Raw genomic sequence first — 23,879 nt, 5'->3', positions numbered from 1 at the left:
TTCGGGGATTTTGGGTGTCCAGATGACCCAAAACGACCCCAATTTGGGGTCCAAGTGGGTTTGGAGCCCCAAATTTCAGCTCCCACCTGTCCAGGTGCCCTCAACCCCCCAAAATTCAGCTGCAGGTGACCCCAAACACCCCAAATTCCGGGATTTTGGGTGTCCAGATGACCTTAGACGACCCCAATTTGGGGTCCAAGTGGGTTTGGAGCCCCAAATTTTCACTCCCACCTGTCCAGGTGACCCCAAACCCCCCAAAGTTTGGGATTTTGGGTGTCCAGATGACCCAAAACGACCCCAGTTTGGGGTCCAAGTGGGTTTGGAGCCCCGAATTTTCACTCCCACCTGTCCAGGTGCCCTCAAACCCCCAAAATTCAGCTGCAGGTGACCCCAAACACCCCAAATTCCGGGATTTTGGGTGTCCAGGTGACCTTAGACGACCCCAATTTGGGGTCCAAGTGGGTTTGGAGCCCCAAATTTTCACTCCCAGGTGTCCAGGTGACCCCAAACCCCCCAAATTTTGGGATTTTGGGTGTCCAGGTGACCCAAAACGACCCCAATTTGGGATCCAGGTGGGTTTGGAGCCCCAAATTTTGGCTCCCACCTGTCCAGGTGCCCTCAACCCCCCAAAATTCAGCTGCAGGTGACCCCAAACACCCCAAATTCCGGGATTTTGGGTGTCCAGGTGACCCAAAACGACCCCAATTTGGGGTCCAGGTGGGCTTGGGGCCCCAAATTTTGGCTCCCACCTGTCCAGGTGCCCTCAACCCCCCAAAATTCAGCTGCAGGTGACCCCAAACACCCCAAATTCCAGGATTTTGGGTGTCCAGGTGACCCAAAACGACCCCAATTTGGGGTCCAGGTGGGTTTGGAGCCCCAAATTTTCACTCCCAGGTGTCCAGGTGCCCCCAAACCCCCCAAATTTTGGGATTTTGGGTGTCCAGGTGACCCAAAACGACCCCAATTTGGGATCCAGGTGGGTTTGGAGCCCCAAATTTTCACTCCCACCTGTCCAGGTGACCTCAAATCCCCCAAATTTTGGGATTTTGGGTGTCCAGGTGACCCAAAACGACCCCAATTTGGGGTCCAGGTGGGCTTGGGGCCCCAAATTTTCACTCCCACCTGTCCAGGTGACCCCAAACCCCCCAAATTTTGGGATTTTGGGTGTCCAGGTGACCCAAAACGACCCCAATTTGGGGTCCAGGTGGGCTTGGGGCCCCAAATTTTCACTCCCACCTGTCCAGGTGACCCCAAACCCCCCAAATTTTGGGATTTTGGGTGTACAGGTGACCTTAGACGACCCCAATTTGGGGTCCAGGTGGGTTCGGAGCCCCAAATTTTCACTCCCACCTGTCCAGGTGCCCCCAAACCCCCCGACTTGGCAGGAAATGACCCCAAATCTCGGCATTGAACCCCATTTTTTTCCCTGCCAGGGCGCCTTTTGGGGGCTGCTGGGGGGGTTGGGGCTGGGCCTGGCCCGGCTGATCCCCGAATTCCTTTTGGGCTCGGGCTCGTGCGGGGTCCCCGGGCGCTGCCCGGCGCTGCTCTGCGGCCTGCACTACCTGCACTTCGCCGCGCTGCTCTTCCTGCTCACCTGCGGGCTCGTGCTCGCCGTGTCCCTGTGCCACCCGCCCATCCCCCAAATCCACGTGAGTGCCGGCAGGGGGGCGGCGGGGGGTTGGGGGATTTTTTGGGATTTTTTTTTGGGGGGATTTTTTTGGGGGTTTTTGGGGTTTTTTGGGGATTTTTTGGGGTTTTTTGGGGTTTTTTTTTGATTTTTTTTTGATTTTTTGGGGTTTTTTTTGGGGATTTTTTGGTTTTTTTTTGATTTTTTGGGGATTTTTTTTTGATTTTTTGGGGATTTTTTTGGGGATTTTTGGGGGCTCTTTGGGGTTTTTTTTGGGATTTTTTTTGGGGGGTTTTTGGGGTTTTTGGGGATTTTTTGGGGGTTTTTGGGGATTTTTTTGGGGTTTTTTGGGTTTTTTTGGGGGTTTTTTGGGTTTCTTTTTTTATTTTTTGGGGATTTTTTTTGGTTTTTTGGGGGTTCTTTGGGGATTTTTTTGGGGTTTTTTGGGGATTTTTTGGGGATTTTTTGGGGATTTTTTTGGATTTTTTTGGGGGGTTCTTTGGGGATTTTTTTGGGATTTTTTGGGATTTTTTTGGGCTTTTTTGGGGATTTTTTTGGGTTTTTTGGGGGTTCTTTGGGGATTTTTTTGGGTTTTTTTTGGGGGGTTCTTTGGGGATTTTTTTGGGGATTTTTTTTGGCTTTTTTGGGGATTTTTTGGGGTTTTTTGGGGGTTCTTTGGGGATTTTTTTGGGGTTTTTTGGGGGTTTTTGGGGGTTTTTTTGGGATTTTTTTGGATTTTTTGGGGGTTTTTTGGTTTTTTTTGGGGTGGTTTTTTTTGGATTTTTTGGGGGTTTTTTGTTTTTTTTTTTTGATTTTTTGGGGATTTTTTTGGGGATTTTTGGGGGCTCTTTGGGGGTTTTTTTGGGATTTTTTGGGATTTTTTTGGGCTTTTTTGGGGATTTTTTTGGGTTTTTTGGGGGTTCTTTGGGGGTTTTTTTGGGATTTTTTGGGATTTTTTTGGGCTTTTTTGGGGATTTTTTTGGGTTTTTTGGGGGCTCTTTGGGGGTTTTTTTGGGATTTTTTGGGATTTTTTTGGGCTTTTTTGGGGATTTTTTGGGGTTTTTTGGGGGTTCTTTGGGGATTTTTTTGGGATTTTTTTGGGTTTTTTGGGGTTTTTTTTGGCTTTTTTTGGGATTTTTTTTGGTTTTTTGGGGGTTCTTTGGCGATTTTTTTGGGATTTTTTTGGGATTTTTTTGGGGTTTTTTGGGATTTTTTGGGGTTTTTTGGGGATTTTTTGGGGTTTTTTGGGGGTTCTTTGGGGATTTTTTTGGGATTTTTTTGGGATTTTTTTGGGCTTTTTTGGGGATTTTTTTGGGTTTTTTGGGGGTTCTTTGGGGATTTTTTTGGGGTTTTTTTGGGGGGTTCTTTGGGGATTTTTTTGGGGATTTTTTTTGGCTTTTTTGGGGATTTTTTGGGGTTTTTTGGGGGTTCTTTGGGGATTTTTTTGGGGTTTTTTGGGGGTTTTTGGGGGTTTTTTTGGGATTTTTTTGGGATTTTTTTGGATTTTTTGGGGGCTTTTTGGTTTTTTTTGGGGTGGTTTTTTTTGGATTTTTTGGGGTTTTTTTGTTTTTTTTTTTTGATTTTTTGGGGATTTTTTTTGGGATTTTTGGGGGCTCTTTGGGGTTTTTTTGGGATTTTTTGGGATTTTTTTGGGGGGTTTTTGGGGATTTTTTTTAGTTTTTTGGGGGTTCTTTGGGGATTTTTTTGGGATTTTTTGGGATTTTTTTGGGCTTTTTTGGGGATTTTTTTGGGTTTTTTGGGGGTTCTTTGGGGATTTTTTTGGGATTTTTTTGGGGTTTTTTGGGGTTTTTTTTTTATTTTTTGGGGATTTTTTGGGGGATTTTTGGGGGCTCTTTGGGGTTTTTTTTTGGATTTTTTGGGATTTTTTTGGGCTTTTTTGGGGATTTTTTTGGGTTTTTTGGGGGCTCTTTGGGGATTTTTTTGGGATTTTTTGGGATTTTTTTGGGGTTTTTTTGGGGATTTTTTTTTGGTTTTTTTTGGGGGTTCTTTGGGGATTTTTTTTGGATTTTTTTGGGGTTTTTTGGGGTTTTTTTTGGCTTTTTTGGGGATTTTTTTGGGTTTTTTGGGGGTTCTTTGGGGATTTTTTGGGGTTTTTTTTGGGGTTTTTTGGGGTTTTTTTTTTGATTTTTTGGGGATTTTTTTGGGTTTTTTTGGGGGCTCTTTGGGGATTTTTTGGGGATTTTTTGGGATTTTTTTGGGGGGTTCTTTAGGGATTTTTTTTGGGATTTTTTGGGATTTTTTTGAGCTTTTTTTGGGATTTTTTTGGGTTTTTAGGGGGTTCTTTGGGGATTTTTTTGGGATTTTTTTGGGATTTTTTGGGGTTTTTTGGGGTTTTTTTGGGGATTTTTTTGGGATTTTTTTTTTGGGGGGGGGATTTTTTTTGGGTTTTTTGGGGGCTCTTTGGGGATTTTTTGGAGATTTTTTGGGAATTTTTTGGGGGGTTTTTGGGGATTTTTTTGGTTTTTTTGGGGGGGTTCTTTGGGGATTTTTTTGGGATTTTTTTTGGGATTTTTTGGGGATTTTTTGGGGTTTTTTGGGGGTTCTTTGGGGATTTTTTGGGGATTTTTTTGGGGTTTTTTGGGGTTCTTTGGGGGTTTTTTTTTGGGATTTTTTTGGATTTTTTTGGGGGTTTTTTTGGTTTTTTTGGGGTGGTTTTTTTTTGGATTTTTTGGGGTTTTTTTGGGTTTTTTTTTTGATTTTTTGGGATTTTTTGGAGGTTTTTTGGGGTTTTTTTGGGGGTTCTTTGGGGATTATTTTTGGATTTTTGGGGGATTTTTTTGGGTTTTTTTGGGATTTTTCGGGGGGTTTTTGGGGCTATTTTTGGGATTTTTATCGGGATTTTTTGCATATTTTTTCAATTTTTTGGGGTTTTTTTTTGGGACTTTTTTTGGAATTTTTGGGGAATTTTGTTTTGATTTTTTGGGATTTTTCTTGATTTTTTGGGGATTTTTTTGGGTTTTTTTGGCGGTTATTTGGGGATTTTTTATTTTTTGGGGGATTTTTTTTATTTTTTGGGGAGTTTTTGGTTTTTTTGGGGGGGCTATTTTGGGGATTTTTATCGGGATTTTTGGCATATTTTTTGGAATCTTTTGGGGGTTTTTTTGGGATTTTTTTGGATTTTTTTGGGAATTTTTGGGGAATTTTGTTTTGATTTTTTGGGATTTTTTTAGATTTTTTTGGGATTTTTTGGGGGTTTTTGGGGATTTTTTGTTTTTTTGGGGGGTTATTTTTGGGATTTTTATCGGGATTTTTTGCATATTTTTTGGAATCTTTTTGGGTTTTTTTGGGATTTTTTTGGATTTTTTGGGGTTTTTTTTGGGATTTTTGGGTGTTTTTTTGGGGGCTATTTATGGGATTTTTATCTGGATTTTTTGCATATTTTTTCGAATTTTTTTTGGGTTTTTTTGGGATTTTTTTGGATTTTTTGGGGAATTTTGAGGAATTTTGTTTTGATTTTTTGGGATTATTTTTTTATTTTTGGGGGGATTTTTTGGTTTTTTTTTGGTGCTAATTTGCGATTTTTATCGGGATTTTTTGCATATTTTTTGGAAATTTTTTTTTGGATTTTTTTATTTTTTGGGGGATTTTTTTTGATTTTTTGGGGATTTTTTGGGATTTTTTTTTTATTTTTTCGAATTTTCTTTGGATCTCTTTGGGATTTTTTGGAGGATTTTTTGGGGATTTTTTGGGATTTTTGTGGATTTTTTGTGATTTTTTGGGGGTTTTCTTGGGACTTTTTTTGGAATTTTTTTTGATTTTTGAGGATTTTTTGTGATTTTTTGGGGATTTTTGGGGGTTTTTTTGGGATTTTTTGGGGATTTTTTGGTACTTTTTTGGGGGACTTTCTGCGGATTTTTTTGGTTTTTTGGGGGGATTTTTTGGGGATTTTTTGGGGACTTTTTGTGGATTTTTTTGGAATTTTTTTTTGGTTTTTTGGGGGGGTTTTGGGACTTTCTGGGGGTTTTTTTGGGTTTTTTTGGTTTTTTTGGGGGGGGGATTTTTTTTTTTTTTTTTTTGGGATTTTTGGACGTTTTTGGACGTTTTTGGAGAATTCTTTGGGATTTTTTTTGGTTATTTTTGGGATTCTTTATTGATTATTTGGAAGATTTTTTGGATTTTTTGGGGATCTTTTAGGGAATTTTTGGGGGTTTTTTGGGAACTTTTTTTTATTTTTTTGAGAATTTTTGGGGGTTTCATGCAGATTTTTTTGGGGTTTTATGGGGGTTTTTTGGTTTTTTTGGGGTTTTTTCTTTGATTCTTTGGGGATTTTTTGACTTTTTTTTGGAGAATTTTTTGGGATTTTTTGGGGGATTTGTTTTGAGATTTATTTAGATTTTTTGGGTTTTTTTTGGATTTTTTTTTTTTAATGTTGGGGGAATTTTTTTTTATTTTTTTGGATTTTTTTGGGCAATTTTTTTGGGATTTTTGGGGGATTTTTTTGTTTTTTTGGGGTTTTTTTTGGTTTTTTTTTTTTTTTTGTTTTTTTGGTTTTTTGGGGGGGGATTTTTTAAAAATTTTTTGGATTTTTTGGGGGATTTTTTGGATATATCTTGGGGGCTTTTGGGGTTTTTTGGGGGATTTTTTTGGAGTTTTTAAGGGATTTTTGGGAATATTTTGGGAATTTTGGGGTGATTTTCGCTGCATTTTGGGGGGTTCTGGGGGGATTTATTTTAGGGCCTTTTATTTTTACACCCTCAATAGTTCCGGGGGGCGATTTTCACGCATTTTTGGGTCCGTTTCACCCGATTTTGGGGTGACCGGGGTGCTTTTTTGGGGTCCCAGCTGCACAGGTTGGTGTTCAGCCTCCGGAACAGCCGCGAGCCCCGGATCGACCTGGACTCGCCCAAGGAGCCCCCCCCAAATTTGGGGGTCCCACTCGGGGGTACGAGGGGGGGGACAAAGGGAGGGAAACCCCAAATTTGGGGGGAAAACCCCAAATCTGGGGGGGTCTGGAGGCTCCAAATTTGGGGTGTCGGGGGGGGGTCCAGGGGAATTTGGAGAGCCAAATTTGGGATTTTGGGGCGATTTCGGCATCCTCAGACCCAAATTTTGGGCGTTTTGGGGGATCCTGGGGAGGCAAATTTGGGGGTTTTGGGAGTGGTCCCAGGTGTGGGGAGGACGCCAAATTTGGGGGGGGGGTTTGGGGTCTTGGGGAGCCAAATTTGGGAGGTGTTGGGGGGTCTCAGATGATTTTGGGGGGTCCCAGGGGGTTTTTAGGGAGGTCCCAGCGGAACTTGGGAGCCCAAATTTTGGGGTTTGGGGGCCTTGGGATGTCCCAGTTTGGGGTTTTGGGGGTCCGGGGGGTCCCAAATTAGGGAGTTTGAGGGTTTTTTGGGGATCCTGGGATCCCAAATTTGGGGATCCTGGAGATTTCGGGGGTCTCGGCATTGTTGGGGACCCAAAATTTGGGCATTTTGGCGTCTTGGTTTTGCCCAAATTTGGGGTTTTGGGACGGGTTTAGGGTCCCAAAATTGGGGACTCTTGACCGGGGGAGGGTCCCAGGTGATTTTGGAGCCCAAATTCGAGGATTTGGGCGGGGTTTTGAGCCCCCAAATGCCCCAAAATTCCCGAATTTTGCCCCATTCCAGACGTGGAGGCGGCGGCGGGGGCGGAGCCTGGAGCGGGGGGCGTGGCAGGGGTGGGCGTGGCCTCGAGCGAGGCCCCGCCCCCCGAGGATCCCCGGTGGAGCCGCGTGGTCAACGCCAACGCCCTGGTGCTGATGGGCGTGGCCGCCTTCCTCTGGGGGTATTTTGCCTAAAATCGCCTGAAATAAACCCAAAACCCCCCATCCGAAATGAGTGGGAGTGAGCTGAAAGCGGCCGAAAAAAACGGGGCAGAAAGAGCCCAAATTGGTGAGGAATGGGAAGGAAACGAGCAAAAATGAGGCTGAAATGGGCCAAAATGAGTCCGAAGTGGCCCGAAATGGTGAGAAATGGGAAGGAAATGACAAAATGAGTCCAAACTGCCCCAAAATTGCCCCAAACGGACCCCAAATCGACCCAAACTGACCCAAAATACCCCCAAATTGCCCCAAACTGGGTTGAAATAAACCCAAACTGACCCAAAATTGCCCCAAAATGCCCCCAAATGCCCCCAAATTGCCCCAGAGTTTAAATAAACCCAAACTGACCCAAAATACCCCCAAAATTCCCCCGAACTGACCCAAAATGCCCCAAACTGACCCAATTTCGACCCAAACTGCCCAAAATCAACACAAACTGCCCCAAAATTGCCCCAAACTGCCCCAGAATTTCCCCCAAATGCCCCAAACTGAGTTGAAATCAACACAAACTGCCCCAAAATTGACCCAAAATGCCCCAAAATTGCCCCAAACTCACCCAAATTCGACCCAAACTGCCCCAAAATTGCCCCAAAATGCCCCAAAATTGACCCAAACTGACCCAAAATGGACCCAAAATGCCCCCAAAGGGCCCCAAATTAGAACCAAGCCTTAAAGGAGGCGAAATGACCCAAAAGGAGCTGAAACGGCCCCAAAATCTCCCTCTGGGGGGTGTTTTGCCCAAAACCCCACGAAATGAACCCGAAACGACCCAAAATCGGGGCCGGAAGAGCCCAAAATGGTGAAAAACGGGCTGGAAATGGCCTGAAACGACCAGAAATGAGCCCAAATCCACCCAAATCCACCCAAATTTTCCCAAATCCACCCAAATTTCCCCAAATCCACTTGTCACAAACTGCACGTTTTTGGCAATTGCCCAAATCGGGGCTTTTTTCCCTTTATTTTGGGTTTTTTTCTCCAAAGGGGGCGTGGCTTTGCTCTGGCCACGCCCACTCCAGGCTCCACTCGTCCACGGCCAGCAGGGGGCGCCGAGTGTCCCAGCCGGCGGCCTCCAGACCTGCAGGGGGCGCCATCACGGTGAGCGGGGAACCAGGAAGCGGAACCAGGAAGTGGAACCCGGAAGTGTTTTTTTTAAAAAAAGGGATTTGGCCTTTCAAAATCCAACCGGAAGCCCCAAATCTTCCCAAATTCACCCCAAATTGTACCCAGGGAAGGCCCGAATGCATCCAACGTCTCCCGAGTGACACGGAACGCACCCGAAATTCCCCCAAATCCACCCCAAAGTCACCCGGAATTCCACTAAAATCTGCCCAAAATCTCCGAAATTCACTCAAAATCCACCTAAATCCACCCAAAACCCACCTAAATCCACCCAAAATCTCCCCCAATCCACCCAAAATCCACCTAAATCCACAAATTCCACCTAAATCCACCCCAAATCTCCCCCAATCCATCCAAAATCCACCCAAATCTACCCAAATTCCACAAAATCCAAACTCCGCCCATTCCACCCAAAATCTCCCAAATTCCTTCCCAAATTCCCCCGAAATCTCCTGAAATCTCCCAAATTCCACAATTTTCACCCAAAATCTCCCCAAATCCACCCCAAACCTCCCGAAATCCACCCAAATTCCACAAAATCCAAACTCCGCCCATTCCACCCAAAATCCCCCAAATTCCTTCCGAAATCTCCCCAAATTCCCCTAAAATCCACCCCAAATCTCCCAAATTCCCCCAAAATCCACCCAAAATCCACCCAAATCCACACAAAATTCACCCCAAACCGCCCAAATGCCACAAAATCCAAACTCTGCCCATTCCACCCAAAATCCTCCAAATTCCTTCCCAAATCCACCCAAAATTCCACAAAATCCACCCAGTATCTCCCAAATTCCCCTAAAATCCACCTAAAATCTACCCAAATCCACCCCAAATCCATCTAAACTCACACATTCCACAAATTCCACCTAAATCCACCCCAAATCTCCCCCAATCCATCCAAAATTCACCCAAATCCACCCAAATTCCACAAAATCCAAGCTCCGCCCAATCCACCCCAAATCCCCCAAATTCCTTCCCAAATCCACCTAAAATCTCCCAAATCCACCCCAAATCCACTCAAAATCTCCCAAATTCCCTGAAATCGACCCAAAATCCACCCAAAATCCACCCAAATTCCACAAAATCCAAACTCTGTCCAATCCACCCCAAATCCCCCAAATTCCTTCCCAAATGCACCCAAAATCTCCCAAATTCCCCTAAGATCCACCTAAATCCACCCAAATTCCACAAATTTCACCCAAAATCTCCCCAAATCCATCCAAATTCCACAAAATCCAAACTCCGCCCATTCCACCCAAAATCCCCCAAATTCACCCAAAATCCACCTAAAATCTCCCAAATTCCCCAAAATCCACACAAAATCTCCCCAAATTCCACCCAAATCCACCCAAAATCTCCCCAAATCCACCCAAAATCTCCTGAATTCCCCTAATCCATCCAAAATCCACAAAATCCACCCAAATTCCCCCAAACCCACCCAAAATCTCCCCAAATCCACCTAAATCCACAAAATCCACCAAGAATTCCCCTAAAATCCACCCAAAATCTCCCCAAATCCACCCAAATTCCACAAAATTCAAACTCCGCCCATTCCACCCAAAATCCACCCAATTTCCACAAATTTCACCCAAAACCTCCCAAAATGCACCCAAATTCCCCCAAATCCACCCAAAATCTCTCCCAATCGATCCAAAATCCACCCAAATTCCACCAAATCCCTCAAAACCCAAAGCCACCGGAATCCTCCCCAAAATTCCAACCCCAAAACCCACCGAGAACCCCCCAAAATCCCCCAAATTCACCCCAAAATTCCACCCCAAAACGCCACCCAAAAATTCCAAGGAAAATTCCCCAAAATCCCCCAAATTCCACCCAAACCTCCCCGGGTTCAGCCAAGAATCCCCAAAACTCCCCAGATTCCGAGGGAATTCCCCCAAAATTCCGAAATCCCGGCCCCCCCCCCAAAAAAATGCCCCAAATCCATCAAAATTCCACCCAAAATCCCCCCGCCGCGGGCGCCGGAACCGGAAGCGAAACCCGGAAGCTGAACCGGAACCGGAAGTAACAAACCGGAAACAAACGCACAGACTCAAAACCCGGAAGTGACAATGAGGAGAAACATCAGACGCTGAGAACCGGAACCGGAAGTAGATACTCCGGAACCCGGAAGTGGAGCCGGAAATGTTTTTTTTTTTAAATATCGCGATTTCCCGCGTTCTGTCGCGACAGAAGCGGCACCAACCTTGCAGGAGGGAGGGGCCCAGGTCCCGGAAGAGCCGCGAGGTCTCGGCCAGGACCCCCCAGGGAACCGAGCCCGGAGCTGGGGGAGGGGAGGAGTTCAGCCCCAAAATGAGGCAAAAAAGCCCCAAAATCCACCCGGAATTCCTCAAATCCCCCCCCAAATCCCCAAGAATCCTTCCAGGACTCCCCCAGATTTCACCCCAAAACCGGCTCAAAAGCCCCAAAAATCCGCCCCCAAAAAATCCCGTTTAAATCTCCCAAAATTCCCCCAAATCCCCTCAAAATCTTCCCAAAATTTCCCAACAAATCCCTTTTAAATCCCCTAAAACTTCCCCAAAATCTCCCCCCAAAAATTCCAAAAAAATTCCAAAAAAATTTCAAAAAATTCCCAAAGATTCCCCAAATTCCCCCCAACCTCCCCAGGACCCCTAAAATTCCCAAAATTCCCCCAAAATCCCCCTAAAATTTCCCAAAAATCCCATTTAAATCCCCTTACAACCCCCCCAATCTCCTCCCCAAATTCCCAAAAAATTCCCAAAAATTCCCAAAAAATTCTCAAAAATTCCCCCAAATTCCCCAAATCTCTCCCAAACACCCCAAATTCCCTCAAATCCCCCCCAAATTTCCCAAAAATCCCATTGAAATCCCCTAAAACGCCCCCAAATCACCTCTAAAAATTCCCAAAAATGCAAAAAAAATTCCCCAAAATTCCCCAAATCCCTCCCAAACTCCCCAGGACCCCCAAAATTCCCAAAAGTCCCCCCAAAATTGCCCTAAAATTTTCCCAAAAATCCCATTGAAATCCCCTAAAACGCCCCCAAATCTCCTCCAAAAATTCCCCCAAAAATCTGAAAAAATTCCAAAAAATTCCGAAAAAATTCCAAAAAATTCCCCAAAGTTCCCCAAATCCCTCCCAAACTCCTCAGGACCCCCAAAATCCCCTAAAACCCCCCAAAACCCCCTCAAAACCCCCCCCAAATTTCCCAAAAATCCCATTGAAATCCCCTAAAACTGCCCCAAAATCTCCCCCAAAAATTCCCAAAAAATTCCGAAAAAATTCCCCAAAATTCCCAAAGATTCTCCAAATTCCCCCCAACCTCCCCAGGACCCCTAAAATTCCCCAAATTCCCCCAAAATCCCTCTAAAATTTCCCAAAAATCCCATTTAAATCCCCTTACAACTCCCCCAATCTCCTCCAAAAATTCCAAAAAAATTCCCAAAAATTCCCAAAAAATTCCCCAAAATTCCCCCAAATTCCCCAAATCTCTCCCAAACACCCCAAATTCCCTCAAATCCCCCCCAAATTTCCCAAAAATCCCATTGAAATCCCCTAAAACGCCCCCAAATCACCTCTAAAAATTCCCAAAAATGCAAAAAAAATTCCCCAAAATTCCCCAAATCCCTCCCAAACTCCCCAGGACCCCCAAAATTCCCAAAAGTCCCCCCAAAATTGCCCTAAAATTTTCCCAAAAATCCCATTGAAATCCCCTAAAACGCCCCCAAATCTCCTCCAAAAATTCCCCCAAAAATCTGAAAAAATTCCAAAAAATTCCGAAAAAATTCCAAAAAATTCCCCAAAGTTCCCCAAATCCCTCCCAAACTCCTCAGGACCCCCAAAATCCCCTAAAACCCCCCAAAACCCCCTCAAAACCCCCCCCAAATTTCCCAAAAATCCCATTGAAATCCCCTAAAACTGCCCCAAAATCTCCCCCAAAAATTCCCAAAAAATTCCGAAAAAATTCCCCAAAATTCCCAAAGATTCTCCAAATTCCCCCCAACCTCCCCAGGACCCCTAAAATTCCCCAAATTCCCCCAAAATCCCCCTAAAATTTCCCAAAAATCCCATTTAAATCCCCTTACAACCCCCCCAATCTCCTCCAAAAATTCCAAAAAAATTCCCAAAAATTCCCAAAAAATTCCCCAAAATTCCCCCAAATTCCCCAAATCTCTCCCAAACACCCCAAATTCCCTCAAATCCCCCCCAAATTTCCCAAAATTCCCATTTAAATTCCCTAAAACGCCCCCAAATCACCTCTAAAAATTCCCAAAAATGCAAAAAAAATTCCCCAAAATTCCCCAAATCCCTCCCAAACTCCCCAGGACCCCCAAAATTCCCAAAACTCCCCCCAAAATTGCCTTAAAATTTTCCCAAACTTCCCATTTAAATCCCTTCAAACTTCCCCAAATCTCCTCCAAAAATTCCCCCAAAAATCTGAAGAAATTCCAAAAAATTCCGAAAAAATTCCAAAAAATTCCGAAAAAATTCCAAAAAATTCCCCAAAGTTCCCCAAATCCCTCCCAAACTCCTCAGGACCCCCAAAATCCCCTAAAACCCCCCAAAACCCCCTCAAAACCCCCCCCCAAATTTCCCAAAAATCCCATTGAAATCCCCTAAAACTGCCCCAAAATCTCCCCCCAAAAATTCCCAAAAAATTCCGAAAAAATTTCCACAAAATTCCCAAAGATTCCCCAAATTCCCCCAAATCCCCGGATCCTCACGGCAGCTCCGCAGGCGTCGCTGGAGGGGTCCCAGGAGCTCCCCCAGGGGAGACCCCGGCCCCAAATCCTCTCCCAGCAGCTCCTCCAGCAGCAGGGCCTGGGCACAGCCCAAAATTGGGGTCTCGGGGGGGGCCCCCCGGCGGAGCCCCACCCCCACCCAGCCTGGAGAAAAGGGGGAGGGGTCAGGGGGAGGCATTCCCCCCCCCCACCAAAAAAAAAAATCCCCGATCCGAAAATTTGGGGATCCCCCCAAAAAATCCCGAGGTCGAAAGAGGAAAAATTGGGGGAAAAAAGGGGAAAAATTGGAGGGAAACGACCCAAAATCCACCCTGGGAGCCCCAAAAATTGAGGAGATGGAGTCCAAAAAATCCTGGGGTTCTCAAATTTTGGGAGCCCAAAATAACCTGGATTCCAAAATTTGGGGAATCTGGGAAAAAATCCCCAAAATTGGGGAAAAAAGGAGCCAAAATCCATCCTGGGAGCCCCAAAAATTTGAGAAAATGGAGTGCAAAAAAATCTTGGGATTCCCAAATTTTGGGAGCCCAAAAAAACCCTGGATTCCAAAATTTGGGGAATCTGGGAAATTTGGGAAAAAAGGGAGAAAAGAATCCCCAAAATTGGGGGGAAAAAGAGCCAAAATCCACCCTGGGAGCCCCAAAAATTGAGGAAATGGAGCCCAAAAAATCCTGGGATTCCCAAATTTTGGGAGCCCAAAAAAACTGGCGTCCGAAATTTGGGAAATTTGGGAAATTTGGGGGGAAAGGGAGGAAAAAAATTCCCAAAACTGGGGGGGGGGAATGACCCAAAAATCCACCCTGGGAGCCCCAAAAATTGAGGAAATGGAGTCCAAAAAAATCCTGGGGTTCCCAAATTTTGGATTCCCAAAAAAAAATCCCCGATCCCAAAATTTGGGGATCCCCCCAAAAAAATCCCGAGGTCGAAAGAGGAAAAATTGGGGGAAAAAAGGGGAAAAATTGGAGGGAAACGACCCAAAATCCACCCTGGGAGCCCCAAAAATTGAGGAGATGGAGTCCAAAAAATCCTGGGGTTCTCAAATTTTGGGAGCCCAAAATAACCTGGATTCCAAAATTTGGGGAATCTGGGAAAAAATCCCCAAAATTGGGGAAAAAAGGAGCCAAAATCCACCCTGGGAGCCCCAAAAATTCGAGAAAATGGAGTGCAAAAAAATCTTGGGATTCCCAAATTTTGGGAGCCCAAAAAAACCTGGCTTCCAAAATTTGGGGAATCTGGGAAATTTGGGAAAAAAGGGAGAAAAGAATCCCCAAAACTGGGGGGGAAAGGACCCAAAATCCACCCTGGGAGCCCCAAAAATTGAGGAAATGGAGCCCAAAAAAATCCTGGGGTTCCCAAATTTTGGATTCCCAAAAAAAAATCCCCGATCCCAAAATTTGGGGATCCCCCAAAAAATCCCGAGGTCGAAAGAGGAAAAATTGGGGGAAAAAAGGGGAAAAATTGGAGGGAAACGACCCAAAATCCACCCTGGGAGCCCCAAAAATTGAGGAGATGGAGTCCAAAAAATCCTGGGGTTCTCAAATTTTGGGAGCCCAAAATAACCTGGATTCCAAATTTGGGGAATTTGGGAAAAAATCCCTAAAATTGGGGAAAAAAGGAGCCAAAATCCACCCTGGGAGCCCCAAAAATTTGAGAAAATGGAGTGCAAAAAAATCTTGGGATTCCCAAATTTTGGGAGCCCAAAAACCCCTGGATTCCAAAATTTGGGGAATCTGGGAAATTTGGGAAAAAAGGGAGAAAAGAATCCCCAAAACTGGGGGGAAAAAGAGCCAAAATCCACCCTGGGAGCCCCAAAAATTGAGGAAATGGAGTCCAAAACATCCTGGGATTCCCAAATTTTGGGATCCCAAAAAAACTGGAGTCCGAAATTTGGGAAATTTGGGGGGAAAAGGAGGAAAAAAATTCCCAAAATTGGGGGGGGAAATGACCCAAAAATCCACCCTGGGAGCCCCAAAAATTGAGGAAATGGAGTCCAAAAAAAATCCTGGGATTCCCAAATTTTGGATTCCCAAAAAAAAATCCCCGATCCCAAAATTTGGGGATCCCCCAAAAAAATCCCGAGGTCGAAAGAGGAAAAATTGGGGGAAAAAAGGGGAAAAATTGGAGGGAAATAGAGGCGAAATTGGAGGAAAACGACCCAAAATCCACCCTGGGAGCCCCAAAAATTGAGGAAATGGAGTCCAAAAAATCCTGGGGTTCCCAAATTTTGGGATCCCAAAAAAACTGGAGTCCAAAATTTGGGAAATTTGGGAAATTTGGGGGAAAAGGGAGGAAAAAAATTCCCAAAATTGGGGGAAAATGACCCAAAAATCCACCCTGGGCGGCCCAAAAATTGAGGAAATGGAGTCCAAAAAAATCTTGGGATTCCCAAATTTTGGATTCCCAAAAAAAAATCCCCGATCCCAAAATTTGGGGATCCCCCAAAAAAATCCCGAGGTCGAAAGAGGAAAAATTGGGGGAAAAAAGGGGAAAAATTGGAGGGAAACGACCCAAAATCCACCCTGGGAGCCCCAAAAATTGAGGAGATGGAGTCCAAAAAATCCTGGGATTCCCAAATTTTGGGAGCCCAAAATAACCTGGATTCCAAAATTTGGGGAATTTGGGAAAAAATCCCCAAAATTGGGGAAAAAAGGAGCCAAAATCCACCCTGGGAGCCCCAAAAATTTGAGAAAATGGAGTGCAAAAAAATCTTGGGATTCCCAAATTTTGGGAGCCCAAAAAAACCTGGCTTCCAAAATTTTGGAAATTTGGGAAATTTGGGAAAAAAGGGAGAAAAGAATCCCCAAAATTGGGGGGAAAAGGAGCCAAAATCCACCCTGGGAGCCCCAAAAATTTGAGAAAATGGAGTGCAAAAAAATCCTGAGATTCCCAAATTTTGGGAGCCCAAAAACCCCTGGATTCCAAAATTTGGGGAATCTGGGAAATTTGGGAAAAAAGGGAGGAAAAATCCCCAAAACTGGGGGGGGAAAGGACCCAAAATCCACCCTGGGAGCCCCAAAAATTGAGGAAATGGAGCCCAAAAAAATCCTGGGGTTCCCAAATTTTGGATTCCCAAAAAAAAATCCCCGATCCCAAAATTTGGGGATCCCCCAAAAAAATCCCGAGGTCGAAAGAGGAAAAATTGGGGGAAAAAAGGGGAAAAATTGGAGGGAAACGACCCAAAATCCACCCTGGGAGCCCCAAAAATTGAGGAGATGGAGTCCAAAAAATCCTGGGATTCCCAAATTTTGGGATCCCAAAAAACCTGGAGTCCGAAATTTGGGAAATTTGGGAAATTTGGGGGGAAAGGGAGGAAAAAAATTCCCAAAACTGGGGGGGGAAATGACCCAAAAATCCAACCTGAGAGCCCCAAAAATTGAGGAAATGGAGCCCAAAAAATCCTGGGATTCCCAAATTTTGGGATCCCAAAAAAACTGGAGTCCGAAATTTGGGAAATTTGGGAAATTTCGGGGGAAAGGGAGGAAAAAAATTCCCAAAATTGGGGGGGGAAATGACCCAAAAATCCACCCTGAGCGGCCCAAAAATTGAGGAAATGGAGTCCAAAAAAATCCTGGGGTTCCCAAATTTTGGATTCCCAAAAAAAAAATCCCCGATCCCAAAATTTGGGGATCCCCCAAAAAAATCCCGAGGTCGAAAGAGGAAAAATTGGGGGAAAAAAGGGGAAAAATTGGAGGGAAACGACCCAAAATCCACCCTGGGAGCCCCAAAAATTGAGGAGATGGAGCCCAAAAAATCCTGGGGTTCTCAAATTTTGGGAGCCCAAAATAACCTGGATTCCAAAATTTGGGGAATCTGGGAAATTTGGGAAAAAAGGGAGAAAAGAATCCCCAAAATTGGGGGGAAAAGGACCCAAAATCCACCCTGGGAGCCCCAAAAATTGAGGAAATGGAGCCCAAAAAATCCTGGGGTTCCCAAATTTTGGGAGCCCAAAATAACCTGGATTCCAAAATTTGGGGAATTTGGGAAAAAATCCCCAAAATTGGGGAAAAAAGGAGCCAAAATCCACCCTGGGAGCCCCAAAAATTTGAGAAAATGGAGTGCAAAAAAATCTTGGGATTCCCAAATTTTGGGAGCCCAAAAAAACCTGGATTCCAAAATTTGGGGAATCTGGGAAATTTGGGAAAAAAGGGAGAAAAGAATCCCCAAAACTGGGGGGAAAAAGAGCCAAAATCCACCCTGGGAGCCCCAAAAATTGAGGAAATGGAGCCCAAAAAAATCCTGGGGTTCCCAAATTTTGGATTCCCAAAAAAAAATCCCCGATCCCAAAATTTGGGGATCCCCCAAAAAAATCCCGAGGTCGAAAGAGGAAAAATTGGGGGAAAAAAGGGGAAAAATTGGAGGGAAACGACCCAAAATCCACCCTGGGAGCCCCAAAAATTGAGGAGATGGAGTCCAAAAAATCCTGGGGTTCTCAAATTTTGGGAGCCCAAAATAACCTGGATTCCAAATTTGGGGAATTTGGGAAAAAATCCCTAAAATTGGGGAAAAAAGGAGCCAAAATCCACCCTGGGAGCCCCAAAAATTTGAGAAAATGGAGTGCAAAGAAATCTTGGGATTCCCAAATTTTGGGAGCCCAAAAAAACCTGGCTTCCAAAATTTGGGAAATTTGGGAAATTTGGGAAAAAAGGGAGAAAAGAATCCCCAAAATTGGGGGGAAAAGGAGCCAAAATCCACCCTGGGAGCCCCAAAAATTGAGGAAATGGAGCCAAAAAATCCTGGGATTCCCAAATTTTGGGATCCCAAAAAAACTGGAGTCCGAAATTTGGGAAATTTGGGGGGAAAAGGAGGAAAAAAATTCCCAAAATTGGGGGGGGAAATGACCCAAAAAAATCCACCCTGGGCGGCCCAAAAATTGAGGAAATGGAGTCCAAAAAAATCCTGGGGTTCCCAAATTTTGGATTCCCAAAAAAAAATCCCCGATCCCAAAATTTGGGGATCCCCCCAAAAAAATCCCGAGGTCGAAAGAGGAAAAATTGGGGGAAAAAAGGGGAAAAATTGGAGGGAAACGACCCAAAATCCACCCTGGGAGCCCCAAAAATTGAGGAAATGGAGTCCAAAAAATCCTGGGGTTCCCAAATTTTGGATTCCCAAAAAAAAATCCCCGATCCCAAAATTTGGGGATCCCCCCAAAAAAATCCCGAGGTCGAAAGAGGAAAAATTGGGGGAAAAAAGGGGAAAAATTGGAGGGAAACGACCCAAAATCCACCCTGGGAGCCCCAAAAATTGAGGAAATGGAATCCAAAAAATCCTGGGGTTCTCAAATTTTGGGAGCCCAAAATAACCTGGATTCCAAATTTGGGGAATTTGGGAAAAAATCCCCAAAATTGGGGAAAAAAGGAGCCAAAATCCACCCTGGGAGCCCCAAAAATTTGAGAAAATGGAGTGCAAAAAAATCTTGGGATTCCCAAATTTTGGGAGCCCAAAAACCCCTGGATTCCAAAATTTGGGAAATCTGGGAAATTTGGGAAATTTGGGAAAAAAGGGAGAAAAGAATCCCCAAAACTGGGGGGAAAAAGAGCCAAAATCCACCCTGGGAGCCCCAAAAATTGAGGAAATGGAGCCCAAAAAATCCTGGGATTCCCAAATTTTGGGATCCCAAAAAAACTGGAGTCCGAAATTTGGGAAATTTGGGGGGAAAAGGAGGAAAAAAATTCCCAAAATTGGGGGGGGAAATGACCCAAAAATCCACCCTGGGAGCCCCAAAAATTGAGGAAATGGAGTCCAAAAAAATCCTGGGGTTCCCAAATTTTGGATTCCCAAAAAAAAATCCCCGATCCCAAAATTTGGGGATCCCCCCAAAAAATCCCGAGGTCGAAAGAGGAAAAATTGGGGGAAAAAAGGGGAAAAATTGGAGGGAAACGACCCAAAATCCACCCTGGGAGCCCCAAAAATTGAGGAGATGGAGCCCAAAAAATCCTGGGGTTCTCAAATTTTGGGAGCCCAAAATAACCTGGATTCCAAAATTTGGGGAATTTGGGAAAAAATCCCCAAAATTGGGGAAAAAAGGAGCCAAAATCCACCCTGGGAGCCCCAAAAATTGAGGAAATGGAGTCCAAAAAATCCTGGGATTCCCAAATTTTGGGATCCCAAAATAACCTGGATTCCAAAATTTGGGGAATCTGGGAAATTTGGGAAAAAAGGGAGAAAAGAATCCCCAAAATTGGGGGGGAAAGGACCCAAAATCCACCCTGGGAGCCCCAAAAATTGAGGAAATGGAGCCCAAAAAAATCCTGGGGTTCCCAAATTTTGGATTCCCAAAAAAAAATCCCCGATCCCAAAATTTGGGGATCCCCCAAAAATTCCCGACCCCCAAATTTGGGGAAAAACGAGGGGAAAAATCCCCAAAATTGGGGGGAAAAAGGACCCCAAATCCACCCAAAAATTCCTGGGATTCCCAAATTTTGGGATTCTTAAACCTTCGGAATCCAAATTTTGGGATCCTGAAATTCCAAGAGCTCAAATTTGGGAATTCTGGGAATTTTGGGGTCTTTTCCCCAAATTTTGGGATTTTTTTGCCCTTTTTTCCCTCAAATTTTGGGATTTTCCCTCAATTTTTTCCCTTTTCCCCCCAAATTTTGGGATCCTGGAATTTTGGGATCCCAAATTTGGGAATTCTGGGAATTTTTGGGCCTTTCCCCCCCAGATTTTGGAATTTCCCCCCCAATTTTTTCCCCTTTCTCCCCCAAATTTTGGGATCCAGAAAATTTTTAGGTTTTTTCTCCCAAATTTTGGGATTTTTCTCCCTTTTCCCTCAATTTTTTCCCTTTTTCTCCCCAAAATTTTGGGATCCTGGAATTTTGGGATCCCAAATTTGGGAATTCTGGGAATTTTTGGGCTCTTTTCTCCCCGATTTTCCTCCTTTTTTCCCCTTTTCCCCCAAATTTTGGGATCCTGGAATTTTCAGATCCCAGATTTGAGAATTCTGGGAATTTTTGGGCCTTTTCCCCCAAATTTTGGGATTTTTCTCCCTTTTCCCCCCAGTTCTTTCCCTTTCCTGCCAAATTTTGGGATTTTCCCCCCAATTTTTTTCCCTTTCCCTCCAAATTTTGGGATCCTGGAATTTTGGGATCCCAAATTTGGGAATTCCAGGAATTTTTAGGTCTTTTCTTCCAAATTTTCTTCATTTTTTTCCCTTTTTCCCCCAAATTTTGGGAACCTGGAATTTTAGGATCCCAAATTTGGGAATTCTGGGAATTTTTGGGCCTTTCCCCCCCAGATTTTGGAATTTCCCCCCCAATTTTTTCCCCTTTCTCCCCCAAATTTTGGGATCCAGAAATTTTTTAGGTTTTTTCTCCCAAATTTTGGGATTTTTCTCCCTTTTCCCTCATTTTTTTCCCTTTTTCTCCCCAAAATTTTGGGATCCTGGAATTTTGGGATCCCAAATTTGGGAATTCCGGGAATTTTTGGGCTCTTTTCTCCCCGATTTTCCTCCTTTTTTTCCCATTTCCCTCCAAATTTTGGGATTTCCCCCCAATTTTTTCCCTTTTCCCCCCAAATTTTGGGATCCTGGAATTTTGGGATCCCAAATTTGGGAATTCTGGGAATTTTTGGGCCTTTCCCCCCAAAATTTGGGATTTTTCTCCCTTTTCCCCCCAATTCTTTCCCTTTCCTGCCAAATTTTGGGATTTTCCCCCCAATTTTTTTCCCTTTCCCTCCAAATTTTGGGATCCTGGAATTTTGGGATCCTGGAATTTTGGGATCCCAAATTTGGGAATTCTGGGAATTTTTGGGCTCTTTTCTCCCCGATTTTCCTCCTTTTTTTCCCTTTTCCCCCCAAATTTTGGGATTTCCCCCCAATTTTTTCCCCTTTTCCCCCAAATTTTGGGATCCTGGAATTTTCAGATCCCAAATTTGGGAATTCTGGGAATTTTTGGGCCTTTCCCCCCAAAATTTGGGATTTTTCTCCCTTTTCCCCCCAATTCTTTCCCTTTCCTGCCAAATTTTGGGATTTTCCCCCCAATTTTTTTCCCTTTCCCTCCAAATTTTGGGATCCTGGAATTTTGGGATCCTGGAATTTTGGGATCCCAAATTTGGGAATTCTGGGAATTTTTGGGCTCTTTTCTCCCCGATTTTCCTCCTTTTTTTCCCTTTTCCCCCCAAATTTTGGGATTTCCCCCCAATTTTTTCCCCTTTTCCCCCAAATTTTGGGATCCTGGAATTTTCAGATCCCAGATTTGAGAATTCTGGGAATTTTTTGGCCTTTTCCCCCAAATTTTGGCATTTTTCTCCCTTTCCCCCCCATTTTTTTCCCTTTCTTGCCAAATTTTTCTCCCTTTCCCCCCCAGTTTTTTTCCCTTTCCCTCCAAATTTTGGGATCCTGGAATTTTGGGATCCCAAATTTGGGAATTCCAGGAATTTTTAGGTCTTTTCTTCCAAATTTTCTTCATTTTTTTCCCTTTTCCCCCCAAATTTTGGGAACCTGGAATTTTAGGATCCCAAATTTGGGAATTCTGGGAATTTTTGGGCCTTTCCCCCCCAGATTTTGGAATTTCCCCCCCAATTTTTTCCCCTTTCTCCCCCAAATTTTGGGATCCAGAAATTTTTTAGGTTTTTTCTCCCAAATTTTGGGATTTTTCTCCCTTTTCCCTCAATTTTTTCCCTTTTTCTCCCCAAAATTTTGGGATCCTGGAATTTTGGGATCCCAAATTTGGGAATTCTGGGAATTTTTGGGCTCTTTTCTCCCCGATTTTCCTCCTTTTTTTCCCTTTTCCCCCCAAATTTTGGGATTTTCCCCCCAATTTTTTTCCCTTTTCCCCCCCAAATTTTGGGATCCCGGAAATTTTGGGTCCCTTTTCCCCAAATTTTTAGGGATTTTTGGCCCCCGGACCCACCTTGGGAGGGGCGGAGGACGATGATGTAATCGGGGGTCCCACATTCCAGAGCCTTCCGGAATTCGGCCTCGCTGGAAAAACGGGGCCAAAAACCCCCAAAATGGGCAAAATTCCCTCAAAATTCCCCAAAAAATCCACCCCAAATTGGCCCAAATCCTTCGAAACGGCTGAAAAATCCCCAAATTCGGCCAAAACTCCACAAAATTCCCTCCAAATCCCCCCCAATTTTCCAGTTCTTCCCCAATTTTGTCCCATTCAGCCCAAATTTCTTGAATTTTCCCCCCTAAAAAGCCCCAAATTCCTCCGAATTTTCCTCAAATTCCTCCAGATTCCCCCCAATTCCTTCCAAATTTCCCAATTTCTCCCCAAATTCCTCCCAAATTCCTCTCAAATTCCTCCAATTTCCACCCCAAGACACCCAAGGAAGCCCCAAAATCGCCCCAAATCCCCCCCCCAAAATCCCCTAAAATTCCCCAAAAAATTCTCAAAATTCCCAAATCATCCCAAAAATCTCCCGATTGCCCCAAATTTTCCCTAAAATCCACCCCCTCCCCAAATTCTCAAGTTTCTCCTCCCCAAATGCCCCAAATTCTTGAAAAAATCCAGCCCCAAAATGCCAAAAAAATGTTCCCAAAATTCCCTAAAAATCCTCGAATTCTGCCCAAATTCCCGAATTTCCCCCAAATTCCCCCAAATCCTTGGGAAAAATAAAAAAAAAAAAAGCCACAAAAATTTCCTGCCCCGCCCCAAAAAATTCCTAAAAAAATTAAACAAAAAATTTAAAAATTTCTCCCCCCCCCCAAATTTCCCCAAATCTTGGAATTCCCGCCCAAAATTTGCCCAAAATCCTGGGAATTCTCCCCAAATCCAGCCCCTCCCCCCCCCCCCCTCACCTGCTCACCAGGTGCTCCAAGGGCGCCCCCAGGTGGAGGCGGAGCCGGGAACCGAACCCTGGGGGGGGGGGAGGGGTGGTGACGTCATCCAGGTGAGGGTGACGTCATCCAGGTGAGGGTGACGTCATCCAGGTGAGGTCAGGTGACCTCAAATCCTCCCCAAAATCCCCCCCCCGGTGAGCCCAGGTGACCCCAAATGACCCCCGGGTGACCTCAAGTGACCCCAAAATGACCCCAAATCCCCCCAAAATGACCCCAAAATCTCCCCAGGTGACCCCAAAATGACCCCAATTCCCCCCCAGGTGACCCCAAAATGACCCCGAATCCTCCTCAGGTGACCCCAAATCCCTCCCAGGTGACCCCAAAATGACCCCGAATCCTCCTCAGGTGACCCCAAAATGACCCCAAATCCTCCTCAGGTGACCCCAGGTGATCTCAGGTGACCCCAAAATGACCCCAAAAGGCCTCAGGTGACCCCAAAACTCCCCAGGTGTCCCCAGGTGACCCCAAATCCCTCCCAGGTGACCCCAAAATGACCCCCAGTCCCCCTCAGGTGACCCCAAACCCCTCCAGGTGACCCCTGGTGACCCCAAAATGACCCCAAAAGCCCTCAGGTGACCCCAGGTGTCCCCAGGTGACCCCAAATCCACCCCAGATGACCCCAAAATGACCCCAAATCCACCCCAGGTGACCCCAAATGACCCCAAAACCCCTCAGGTGACCCCAAATCCCTCCCAGGTGACCCCAAAATGACCCCAATTCCCCCTCAGGTGACCCCAGGTGATCTCAGGTGACCCCAAAATGACCCCAAAAGGCCTCAGGTGACCCCAGATGTGCCCAGGTGACCCAAAATGATCCCAAATCCCCTCAGG

At 44.8% G+C, this 23,879-nt stretch overlaps 2 protein-coding genes across 2 annotated transcripts in view; one reads left to right on the top strand and one right to left on the bottom strand.

Annotated features, from left to right (window-relative positions):
• Positions 1 to 7,406, top strand: part of LOC309584177 (sodium/glucose cotransporter 2-like) — a gene marked incomplete at both ends in the record, with an annotated part of 37,018 nt that extends 29,612 nt beyond the window's left edge. The window contains 3 exons of the mRNA XM_082300117.1: positions 1,434 to 1,649; positions 6,431 to 6,530; positions 7,237 to 7,406. Coding sequence (XP_082156243.1) covers positions 1,434 to 1,649; positions 6,431 to 6,530; positions 7,237 to 7,406 — 486 coding nt within the window. The remainder of the gene's footprint in view (positions 1 to 1,433; positions 1,650 to 6,430; positions 6,531 to 7,236) is intronic.
• A 930-nt stretch (positions 7,407 to 8,336) lies between these two features.
• RUSF1 (RUS family member 1) overlaps positions 8,337 to 23,879 on the bottom strand; it is a gene marked incomplete at its 3' end in the record, with an annotated part of 39,667 nt that continues 24,124 nt past the window's right edge. Inside the window, exons 11-16 of the mRNA XM_082300116.1 lie at positions 23,008 to 23,065; positions 22,115 to 22,185; positions 13,251 to 13,412; positions 10,753 to 10,830; positions 8,442 to 8,505; positions 8,337 to 8,343 (exon numbers count right to left, since the gene is read on the bottom strand). Of these exons, the coding sequence (XP_082156242.1) occupies positions 8,337 to 8,343; positions 8,442 to 8,505; positions 10,753 to 10,830; positions 13,251 to 13,412; positions 22,115 to 22,185; positions 23,008 to 23,065 (440 nt within the window). The remainder of the gene's footprint in view (positions 8,344 to 8,441; positions 8,506 to 10,752; positions 10,831 to 13,250; positions 13,413 to 22,114; positions 22,186 to 23,007; positions 23,066 to 23,879) is intronic.

Source organism: Coloeus monedula (genome assembly GCF_965178545.1).
Source record: "Coloeus monedula genome assembly, chromosome: 37".
NCBI lineage: Eukaryota > Metazoa > Chordata > Aves > Passeriformes > Corvidae > Coloeus > Coloeus monedula.
Note: the sequence above shows the minus strand (reverse complement) of the source record. Positions and strands in the feature narration are given on the sequence as shown.